Consider the following 12,043-nt stretch of genomic DNA (forward strand, 5'->3'; position numbering starts at 1 on the left):
ACAGTGCCCCTCTTGGGACACCCTGGCGTGAGTCTCCACCCTGGGAGGCACTGGATCTGGGCCCCGGGAGTCCCGCTCCCCCCCACCCCCTCACCCCAGGATGGTGAGCGCACACTGCATGTGTGGAAAACGGTGCGGGGCTGCAGAAGCCAGCCTGCCCACAGGACGTGTCCATTCCCCCGTTATTGATGAAACCCCCAGAACCCGGTAGACAGTGGGGAAAGCTTGCGTTCCGGAGGAAGAGACGCACCCCAGAGAGGCCTTGAGTAGGGCCGGCGGATACTCCCCGTCTCCTTAACGTCGATTCGCACCCCCGCCCCCCTTCCAGGACGGCAAGGTGAACGGAGTGACGGAGTCCACGCGCATCCTGGGGTACACCTTCCTGCACCCCAGCGTGGTGCCGCGCCCGCACGTGCAGTCCGTGCCCCTGACCCCCCAGGACGAGTTCTTCATCCTGGGCAGTAAGGGCCTGTGGGACAGCCTGTCCGCCGAGGAGGCGGTGGCGGCCGTGCGCAACGTGCCCGACGCCCTGGCGGCCGCCAAGAAGCTGTGCACCCTGGCGCAGAGCTACGGCTGCCGCGACAGCCTCAGCGCCGTGGTGGTGCAGCTGAGCGTCGCCGAGGACGGCTTCTGCTGCTGCGAGCTGGGCGCCGGCGGGGCCGGGCCCCCGCCCAGCCCCGGCATCTTCCCGCCGGCCGCGAGCATGGCGACCAGGGACCGGCCGGCCGACGCGCTGGGCGTGCCGTCGTCCAGCAGCGGCATGGCCTCCGAGATGAGCAGCGAGCTGTCCACCTCCGAGATGAGCAGCGAGGTGGGCTCCACGGCCTCGGACGAGCCGCCGCCCGGCGCCCCGGCCGAGAGCAGCCCCGCCTACGCCAGCGAGCCGCGCTGCGCGCTGCACCCGGTGGGCCTGGCCCACGCGTTCCAGCGCCAGCTGTCCAGCGCCACCTTCTCCAGCGCCTTCTCCGACAACGGCCTGGACAGCGACGACGAGGAGCCCATCGAGGGCGTGTTCACCAACGGCAGCCGCGTGGAGGTGGAGGTGGACATCCACTGCGGCCGGGCGCGGGAGAAGGAGAGGCGGCGCCCGCCGCAGGGGCCGGCCGAGGCCAGCGACGAGGGCATCGTCATCAGCGCCAACGAGGAGGAGCCGGGGCCGCCCAGGAGGGCGGACTCCGCCGCCGCCGCCGCCGCGGGGACCGTGGGGCGCCGCCGGGCCAACGGCTCCGTGGCGCCCCAGGAGAGGAGCCACAACGTGATCGAGGTGGCCGCGGACGCGCCTCTCCGCAAGCCCGGGGGCTACTTCGCGGCGCCGGCCCAGCCGGACCCCGAGGATCAGTTCATCATCCCCCCGGAGCTGGAGGAGGAGGTCAAGGAGATGATGAAGCAGCAGCAGCAGCCGCCGCCGCCGCCCCTGCAGCCGCCGGGCCCGGGGGACCAGCTGCCAGACTGCTGTGACACGCCGCTATGACCCCCCCCCCCCGGGCGCTCTTGAACAAATAAACTAACCCAGAAAGACTGAGTTGCAAGAGTCTCCCAGGCTCACGTTAAACCAGGGGTTCACTCCACGCCCTCTCCCGCTTTCCCACCCTGTCTCGGCACCTAGTCCTGGGCTCTCCCTCCGTTGGTCATTTTTTTAAAATAATCACCACTTTTCTTCTAGCGATGCTTTACGTTTAACTTCTTCCCCTAACGTATCAGATGTGTAAAGACAAAGAAAAGGTTTAATATATTACAGAGAAACGGTTAATGATAATGTAATATTTTTTAAAATGGCTTTTTCTTGTTTTGTTTGGAGGGCAGGGTGCGTTGCCAGTGCTAAATGATTTAATAATATTGTAATTCTGTATTTCTTTGGGGGAAAAGGTTTTTTTTTTTTTTTTTTTTGTCTTGAAAATGATAGACATTTGTAGAATATGGAGACTAACTCCTAGGAGTTGCTTTACTCTGTCAGGTGACTTAAGTCACTGGGATTCACTAATTTTCTCTGAGAGAACAGTTGATTGAGAAATTTCTATTGTAAATAGCTCAGTGCTGTATAGTGACGCTTCAGACGTTTTGTAGTTTTGGCGAAAGGACAAGCCTGAACGACTGACTTTTCTCTTCCCCGCCCCCCCCTCCTAACCTGCCTCCGGCTCATTCGGTGTGGAGGCTGAGAGCAGCTAAGGGGCTTCTGTTCCAACCAGGTGGATCTCAGGCCACTGGAAACTAACCTGCACACAGGGGCCTCTGAGCCGTTTTTCTTCCTCTCCCGTCCCCACCCCCTTGCCCTCCGCAGACACTTGGTGTGTCCCTTCCTGCTGCCACAATCAGCATGACTGTAGAGCCTTCAACTAGATCATTTACATACCGAGAGTTCTATTAAAGCAGAATGCACAAATGAACATGTCATAATTTTTGTTATAATAAATATGAAATTTACAAGTATTGGGCCCATCTGCTTTTGTCCCAGGAGCCAGGTGGGTCTAGAAGATCACGGCCAGCTTGGGTTTGGAATGAATGGATGTGACTTCAGGGCTATCAGACACTTCTGACTGGTGCTGTTTGCTTTTGAAGGGAAAACACCCAGCAGGTTAACCTACATTGAATGAGCTACCGGAGTCAGCCCTATGGTTAATGATGTAAAGAGCTGGTCTTCAAGCCTTCCTACTTCCTGTTAGGTGGACAGAGGCTATGCAGAGATCCCTGGAAAACTCCTCCCCCAAAGCCGAGTTCGTTTCCAAAAATTCTCCCAGGGGGCCCTTGACCCACAGGAACAGGTTAATAGACCTTCGTGTGAACGGGGAAAGTCAGGAAGTGGTTGCCTCACTCTCCATCGCTAGCAGAAACAACGTTGGCACCGTGGGATCCACTAAGAAAGCCAGTATTGCCAGCTGACTTACTGGCCCCATTTAGAGACTATAGCGCCTCCCTTCACCCCCACCCTGCGTCTTGTGCACCGTGTGTGGAAGGTGCTGGTGGTCATTCTGTCTCACGTGGACCAGCTTCCCAGGCACACCTGTCTTCCTTTTCAGGTCTGCCCTTGTGTGGGACCTGGCTGGTTCCGTGACAGGACAGGGCAAATAGTATTTCTCAACCTGTAGACTCGGTGATGGGCAGTCTGTCCTTTCACTGGGGTCCAGATCACTGGACCAGCCTGGTCTTGGTGATGTCCATGCTTCATTCTGCGTCCGGCTACATGTACACATGCTCTTTGAAAACCACCAAGGCCGTGGAAGGATGCGCCCATCTTAGCCCAATAAGGGACCCAGGCATCAAGGGACTAGACTGCCCAAGCCCAGGCAGAGCTCTCCGTTCTAGACAGGAAGCAAAACCAGCTCAGGATCTACCAATCCAGACCCTTCTACCAATGCCTTGCCTTCCTCAGGCTTTGCCCCGCCCCAGGGGGATCCGAGCACACTTGGAAAGCTCTGGGATTTCACATGAGCGCAGAAGCTCATGAGCTACAGAAGAGGGGGCGCCGCCGGGGGCCTGTCTCTGGAGCCCGGACACCCACCTGATCTGACCTGGTTTCTCTTGATTGCTTTTGTCACAGCGCCACCTGCTGGTGAGATCAGACTCTGGGTAGAAATGGGCTTACTTAACTCGGTTCTTTATCCTTCCTCCACTCTTCCAGAAGAAACAAAGTTACTTATCATTTTCTTAGGAGCGTGCCAGAAAGCAATCCCAAGCACCCAATAGGCAGAGAAGCTGCATTAAACCTTACTATGGCACCAGGGCAGGTCGGCCTTGCAAGGTGGGAAAAGGAGACGCAGACAAATCAAAAGGTGTAGCCAGAATCCCAGCATGAATCTGGGAGAGAGGAAGTCAGGCTCCAACATCCACTGAGCTCCCCGTTCCCCAGGATGAGAGAAACACAAATCCATGACGTGTGTTAGGTCTTCAGGGCCCACATCCGAGACTCCGCTCCCTGCTGGCACGGCCCAGCACGGAACGACGGAACATTCTCGTTTGTGAGGACTCCCACGTGAGCACTGGTCAGACGGCACCGTGAGTTCACCCGCTACAAAGAGAATTTCGTTCAGTGTGGGGTTGGGGCGTCTGCCCCACCCGCCTCCCAGGGATCGAACCAGATAATGTATTTAAAATTTTTTTTTTCAACGTTTTATTTATTTTTGGGACAGAGAGAGACAGAGCATGAACGGGGGAGGGGCAGAGAGAGAGGGAGACACAGAATCGGAAGCAGGCTCCAGGCTCTGAGCCATCAGCCCAGAGCCCGACGCGGGGCTCGAACTCACCGACCACGAGATCGTGACCTGGCTGAAGTCGGACGCTTAACCGACTGCGCCACCCAGGCGCCCCCAGATAATGTATTTAAAGTAATTTGTGGAGAGAAAAGCCTTATACAAGCGGAAGTATTGTCGCGGTTGTGAATGAACCAATGACGGTCACCGGTAAGAACTGGGAGCACAGCAGAAGTACCTTTTGAAATTAAAAGCTCTCAGAGAAACGTCTGTTGGAGGGGTCGCAGGTGGCAGAGATGAGGGAACAGTAAAGAAAATCGGCTCTTCTCATTTCTTGCCACTAAATCTCATTTTGCTTTTAGTTCCTCCCACAGAAATTTCGGGCAGACTAACCTGTGCAAGCTTTTCAGTGTCACTTTCGTCACCCGTCTCTCGTGAACTGATTCTTACCGCCGCATATGTGAAAGAGGACAGTAAAAGGCTGTCCCCATCCCACGCCAAAACACAACTGCAACCAAATTCAGGCTGACTTGGGCACACCTGCTGTCCTGATCAGTGAGTGAAAGCACAAATGGCGCGAGGCAGGCAGAGCTCTGGACCAGTAACAGGAAGCAAGTCCCCGGTCACCGCAACCCCCCATTCACTCAACAGTCCAGACGCAGGACACGCTCACAGGACCTCAGACGCAGTGGGGCTTGGGGGTGGTGATGGCCGGGCCAACCACGTGGGGTCCTGAGTGTCTGAGCCAGAGGGAAGATGGACCAAAGACCCTGCATATTGTTCCCTCCCTTGTAGAAGACTAAGGTTGAACATTTGACAGGAGGAAATGGGCAAAGGGGTCCCCGAGGCCACCTTCCATTTTCTAGGCTGTGGGTTAGAGTAGAAAGCCATGCTGTCCCTTGCCTGCTTGTTGGGCTCTGATTAATGAGTCGCTTCATTTTATTCCAAATCAGAAACATGGGGGTGCCTGGGTGGCTCAGTCAGTTAAGTGTCTGACCCTCGATCAGCTTGGGTCGTGATCTTGTGGTTTGTGGGCTTGAGCCCCTCATCGGGTTCCATGCTGTTCGCGTGGAGCCTGCTTGGGATTCTGTCTGTCTGTGCTCTTCCCCCGCTCGTACTCTTTCTCAGAATAAATAAATAAACTTAAAGAAAAAATTATCCAAATCAGAAAGCGTATTCTATCCTGTTCAAAAGGGGAGTAGCAGGCAATTTTCTGTTATCTGCTTATGACCAACCAGACTACGGTCACAGTCATTCCTCTTCTGAAAGAGGTGGAATTAAAACTGGCTTTCACCTGAAATTATAAGGAAGTTCTAGTCATTACCATTATTTGGGTCTTATTCCAAAGACTGTACTTTGCCCTAATTACTAGTCTTCTCTATTGAAAAACGTTGAAATGTCAACAAAGATCATTTTCCCAAATGTTGTGCCTTGATGTTGACTCTGTGAGCTCATTTAATAGGTCATTGGCTTTTCTGGGTCTTTAAGAAAACTCCATAGGGGCACCTGGATGGCTCGGAAGGTTGAGTGTCTGACTTCGGCTCCGGTCACGATCTCACAGTTCGTGAGTCTGAGCCCCGTGTCGGGCTCTGTGCTGACAGCTTGGAGCCTGGAGCCCACTTCGGATTCTGTGTCTCCCTCTCTCTCTCTGTCCCTCCCCTGCTCATACTCTCTCTCTCTCTCTCTCAAAAATAAACATTAGAAAAGTCTTTTAAAAAAGAAAAAAGAAAACTCCATAATTAACAGCAGCTTTCCATTTAGAAATCGTGCCGTAAGCCAGCGATACAACCTGCGCGCAAAGTTCACTCTTCTATTTGTTTTATCGTCTATGACACATTTTAAGAACTCTTGAATATTCCTCTCCCTAGAACGTTTCGGGAGGTTAAAAATAGCTCTTTAAGATCTCCAGTCCAACGCAGCGACGCAGGAAGAACCTGAACGCACCTCTGGCGCTGACGCATCACATCTACAGCTATTTATAGAGCAATTCCTCCTGGAGCCGAACTGAGGGCCGACTGAGCAGCTTCACGAAAGACAGAGAACAGCAAGAGAGAGAGAGAGAGGCACGGTAGCGAAGGGAACCCCAGCCCGACACCAGGAGCTGCAGTGCGGACACTACCGAGGGACCATGAGCAGATTCGTCTGCTGTGAAGCACAGAAAAAAAAAAAAAAGCCACAGTTGAAAAGGGCAAAGAAAATATAAAGGAAGCAGGCCTGGAACCCCACACAGTGGCGGCCGGGGCAGAGAGGCTGTCGAGGGCCGCGACTGACGGTCCACGTCCCCCGCGTTAGTGCCGACGGGAGCAGGGGCTGGGTGCCCTCGCTGACCCGTCGCCTCAGGGAGTCGCAGGCTCCTCCTGGCCCCCACCGGCCCCAGCTGTCCCAGCAAGAGGCCACCCGAGGCGCACGCCGAACAGCCCTGCGCAGCACTCACTACAGCTCCGAGCGGCTCACCAAGGCGACACGGGCGCAGAGCGCACTGCGACGCTCCAGTCCCGGGCCACTTGGACGACAGAGGACTCACCTGGAGTCCTGTCTGCGGAACCCACCCCCCCCCCCCCCGGGAGCCCCGGCCGATGCCCGCCTCAGCTCGAGCCGCATCGCCGGGTTAGCCCCAGAACGGAGTGCTCCAGGACCCCCAGCCTACGACAGCGACAGCTCCCGCCAGCCAGCCAAGGTCACCGGGCACAGTCCACCCAGGGGACCACCGTACGCAAGACCATTCCTCCAAGGTTAGGAGAAGCAGGGGCGCCCGGGTGGCTCAGTCAGTGAAGGGTCAGACTCCTGATTTTGGCTCAGGTCACGCTCTCATGACGCGTGAGTTGGAGCCCCACGGGTCCGGCCGTGCACTGAGAGCGCGGAGCCCGCTTGGGATTCTCTCTCTCCCTCTCTCTGCCCCCCACCCCTGCTTGTGCGCGCGCTCTCTAAAAAAAATTTTTCAAAATTGAGGAAAAGTAGCTGTTCCACCTAACGCATAGAAACGAACACAGAAAGAAAAGCAAAATGGACCGAAAAACATGCTCCAAAGAATAAGACAAAACCTCAGAAAAAAGGAAATGAATGAAATGCAGATAGAAACAATCTTCCAAAGAATTCAAAGTAACGTTCACAAAAATGCTCGCCGGGATGGAGAGAGGAGTGGACGTGCCCAGTGAGAACTTCAACGAAGTGACAGAAAACATAAGAAACACCGGTCGGGATTGAAGAAGTTGGTAACTGAAATGAAAAATACATTAGAGAGAATCAACAGATTAGACAACGCAGAACAGACCAACGATCTGGAAGACGGGGCCACGGAAGAGCAAAAAGAGCAGCAAAGCTGAACAAGAAGAAGAAAAATGTAAATGGCGACAGGTTAAGGGATCTCTTGGACAATGTAAAGCGAGCAAACATTCACATTACAGGAAACCCAGAAGGAGGAGAGAGAGGCAAAGGGGCAGAAACATCATCTGAAGACATACCAGCTGGAAACTTCCCTTACCAAGGGAAGCAAACAGACGCGTGGGTTCAAGAAACAGAGTTTCAAACAAGATGAACCCAAGGAAGTCCACACTACGACACATGATCGTTAAAATGCCAAAGATTACAGAGAAAGAGAATTTGAAGAGCAGCAAGACGAGAGATGACTGCCGGCGAGGACAGCCGCGCCACAGAGACGGATGGAACTGTTGCCGAGTTTATCGTGAGGACCGTCTCGATGATCCCGATGACCGAAATGATGACGCTCTCCCAACCTGGGAATCTTTTTGTCTGAAACTCAACAGACCGTAGACTTCCAGCAGAGAAAGGAATCTCTTGTCCGGGCCTTGCTTCTGCTCCGTGAGGAGGAGCGTGCAAGTGCCCACGACGCGGCCCCGTTAGACGCCGCTTATACTCTCCTGTGAGCACCAGAAAGTTTGAGATGTTTTTCGGATGAGGAAAGGACCGGGTGAAGCCACTGACCTTTTTGGTTCGGAACCAACACGGGACGATTCTTCAGACAGCGTTGGAAAATGTGACGGTCCGCTTCAGAGAGGCTGTGGAGAATGCGGTATGGATCCGAAATGCCTGGGGAACCAGGAAAAGTTCATACCTGCCTATGTGGTAAACTATTCCCAGACCCCCTGCGCCTTCCCCTCCTCCTTCCAGCTGAAGAACAACATAACCCTTCTGGGCCAGGCACGGACAGGTGCTGGCGATCACCATACGGCTCTGAAAATGGACCTCAGAGGCCGGTATCCGGGTTCTCTGAAGGCTACTACTGTTTTTAAACAATCAGACCTTTGAAACTCACAACTCAACTACACCCCTACAAGCAAGAATCCTTGAGCTGGAGATACACATGGATTCAAGGATCATTCATGACAACAGACTAGAAAAAGAGACACTTTGGGAGACTATCCTCGACCAAGACAAGAATTTGCACAAGCTTGAAACAAAGTCCAAAGTGACGTAAACGGAGACATCTGGCAGCACCCGGGTGGCTCAGTCGGTTAAGACTCCGACTCCCGATTTCGGCTCAGGTCACGATCTCACAGTCTTGAGATGAGGCTCTGTGTTGGGGTCAGTGAGGAGCACAGAGCTTGCTTGGGATTCTCTCTCTCCATCGCTGCCCCTCCCCTGCTCATGTTATCTCTCTCTCTCTTTCAAAACAAATAAACTTTAAAAAAATTTAAAAATAAAAAAGAATTGGAGACATCTTGACTGAGAGAAAAGAACCGCTCCGTTGCCTAATAAAGTTCTCCAGCCCGCGGCTCCTGGAAGTGGTGAGATCCCTGGCACCAACTGGCCCTTCAGACGATACACACTTTCTCCACTGCTCACTTGCACACCCGTAAGGGGAAGCATGATTTTAAAATCAGAGATAAGTAAGATGTGGTTTTGTAAGCACAGTATTTCCTTGACTATATTGCATATGCGTTTCAGTTAACAGCTAGTTGGATGGCTTCTGTTTATAAACTTGTGTTTTAGAAATTAATTCTTGATATTGACAGTTTAGAAATGTTCAGTATACTTCTGGGGACTGATTCTTTCCTCCTCGACGGTGTACCTCTCTCCTCCATATCCTGCAAAGCATAGCAATTGGGAGCCTTTAAAAAGTGACAGGATGTCCTTTTATTCATTACTGTCTCTCGATCCTGGAGAGATCAGGTTCTAATTGCTTGTTTCCATGAATTTCGCCCTAAGCCTTGGATCATGGAAAGCAGCGGCAAGAAACTATCCTCAACTCAAAACTTCCTAGGAAAATCATAAAGTTGGCCCAATCAAAGGGTACAGTTGGGTCCATTAAGTGATTGCAGGAGGTAGCATATCAGATGATTCAGTTATATAAAAGAATACCTTCATTGTAAATAGGAAGCTTTTCATAATGTTTTATCATACATATGGTATTCAAACTCACCACGCTATACTGATTTGTGAATAAGGATTTTAAAACTGGTAAAAAGAAACAAACAAAAGCAGCATGAGAGAAGCAACTAGTTATATACAAAGTAAAACCCCACAAAGCTATGGGCTGGTTTTTCAGCAGAAAGTTTGCAGCCAGAAGGCAGCAGCATGATAAATTCAAAGTGCTGAAAGAAACAAAACAAAAAACAAAAAAAAAAAACAAAAAAAAAAACCAACCAAGAATACCTGCAATTCTCCTCAGAATTGGAGGAGAGGTAAAGAGTTGCCCATACCAAGGAAGGCAGGGAGGGAGGAAAAAAAATAAAGTTCATCACCACTGAACTGGCCTTACAAGAAACGTTAAAGCACTTCTTAAATGGAAAAGAAAAGGCCATAATTATAAGAAAATTATGAAAGGAAAAAATTTCATGAATAAAATGAAATAAATAGTAAAGGTAGCAATCCTTTATGAAGCTAGTATGAAGGTTAAAAGACAAAAGTAGTAAAAATCAACTCTATCTAAAAAATTAGATAAGGACCCACTACCTAAAAAGATGTAAAATGTGACCATATATACATAAAACATGGACGGGGGAATAAAAGTGAAGTTCTTTTAGAATATGTTCAAACTTAAGTGACCATCAGCTTAATACAGACTGCTATATATTTATATATATATTTTTATATATGAATACAGACTGCTATATATTTATATATGTACATTTAAAATTTTTTTAATGTTTATTTTATGGGGCGCCTGGGTGGCGCAGTCGGTTAAGCGTCCGACTTCAGCCAGGTCACGATCTCGCGGTCGGTGAGTTCGAGCCCCGCGTCGGGCTCTGGGCTGATGGCTCAGAGCCTGGAGCCTGTTTCCGATTCTGTGTCTCCCTCTCTCTCTGCCCCTCCCCCGTTCAGGCTCTGTCTCTCTCTGTCCCAAAAATAAATAAACGTTGAAAAAAAAAAATTAAAAAAAAAAAACCACAACAAAGCTGGAGGTATCACAATCCCAGTTTCAAGATCTACTACAATAGTCAAAACAGTATGGTGCTGGCACACAAATGAACATTTCAATGGAATACAGTGAGAGCCCAGAAATAAACCCAAGGTTGTATGGTCAATTCAGGTATGACAAAGGAGGCAAAAAATAGCGGGTGGGGAAAAGACCATCTCTTCAATAAACAGTGCTGGGAAAACAGGACAGCGACATGCAAAGTGTATCACTTTCTTCCACCATACACACACAAAAAAATGGATTAAAGACTTAATGTGAGGCCTGAAACCAGAAAACTCATGGCAGAAAACATAAACAGTAATCTCATGGACTTCAGCCTTAGCAACGTTCTAGATCGGTGTCCTCAGACAAGGGAAGCAAAAGCAAAAATAACCTGTTGAGACTACACCACCAATAAAAAGCCGTGCACAGTGAGGGAAACCATCAAAAAACAAAAAGGCAACCTACTGAATGTAAGAAAATATTTGCAAATGAAATATCTGATAAGGGATTAATATCCAAAAAATATAAAAACGTATACAACACTAAAAAAAATAAAATCTAACTAGAAAATGGGCAGAGGACCTGAATAGACATTTCTCCAGAGAAGACATACAGATGGCCAAGGGGCACAGGAAAAGACTCTCAACCTCACTAACCATCAGGATATGCAGATCGAAAGCACAATTAGGTTATCACCTTCCCACAGTCAAAATGGCTGGTATCAAAAAGACAAGAAATAGGCGTTGGTGAGGATGTGGAGGAAGAGCAAGCCCTCGTGTAGTTCTGCTGGGAATGTAAACTGATGCAGCAACTGCGGAAAATAGTACGGAGGTTCCTCAAAAACTTAAAATAGCAATAATACGCGATCCAGTAAAATTCTAGCACTGGCTATTTACCCAAAGAAAATGAAACCACGAATTCAAAAAGATATATGCACCCCCGTTTTTATTGCAGCATTATTTATAACAGCCCAAGTTATGAAAACAACTTAAGTGTTGATTAATAGATGAATGGCTAAAGATGTGTACACACACACACACACACACACACACACACACACACAGAGAGAGAGAGAGGAATATTACTCAGGCATAAAAAAGAATGAGATCTCACCATTGCTGATAACATGGGTGGACACAGAGGGCATGATGCTAAGAGAAAGAAGTCAGAGAAAGATAAGTACCATATGATTTCACTTCTATGTGGAACTTAACAAACAAAACAAATGAAGAAACAAACAAAAGACCAGGAACACGGCCACAAGTGCAGAGAACTGGCAGTTTCCAGAGGCAACTGGAGTGGGCGTTGGAAAACGGGGAAAGGGAGTGAGAAGCATAGGCTTCCTTCCGGTTGTCAAATGAAGGTGACAGGGATGAAAGGCCCAGCGTGGGGACTACAGGGTATTCTAATAGCGCTGTGTGGTGACAGATGGCAGCTGCACTCGTGGGGGGCACAGCATAACACGGAGCCATCAAATCGCCATGTTGCACACCTGAAC

General features: G+C 50.4%; 1 protein-coding gene, 1 long non-coding RNA gene and 1 pseudogene across 3 annotated transcripts in view; 2 read left to right on the forward strand and 1 right to left on the reverse strand.

The window, feature by feature from the left end:
• The window catches only part of PHLPP1 (PH domain and leucine rich repeat protein phosphatase 1), a 216,508-nt gene extending 214,081 nt beyond the window's left edge, over window positions 1-2,427 (forward strand). The window contains exon 17 of the mRNA XM_023242072.2: window positions 329-2,427. Coding sequence (XP_023097840.2) covers window positions 329-1,471 — 1,143 coding nt within the window. The 3' untranslated portion in view covers window positions 1,472-2,427. The remainder of the gene's footprint in view (window positions 1-328) is intronic.
• The window catches only part of LOC111557343, a 51,162-nt gene that overhangs the window by 22,181 nt on the left and 16,938 nt on the right, over window positions 1-12,043 (reverse strand). The window contains exon 1 of one of the 2 annotated variants that reach the window (XR_006587582.1): window positions 8,127-8,229. The exons of the other annotated variant lie outside the window; for it this stretch is intronic. This is a non-coding gene — a long non-coding RNA (uncharacterized LOC111557343). Of the gene's footprint in view, window positions 1-8,126; window positions 8,230-12,043 lie in introns of those variants that run through there. 2 annotated transcript variants of the gene reach the window in all.
• On the forward strand, window positions 5,884-9,035 carry LOC101091408 (annotated as a pseudogene).

This window comes from Felis catus, chromosome D3, assembly GCF_018350175.1.
Source record: "Felis catus isolate Fca126 chromosome D3, F.catus_Fca126_mat1.0, whole genome shotgun sequence".
In the NCBI taxonomy this organism is placed as follows: Eukaryota; Metazoa; Chordata; class Mammalia; order Carnivora; family Felidae; genus Felis; species Felis catus.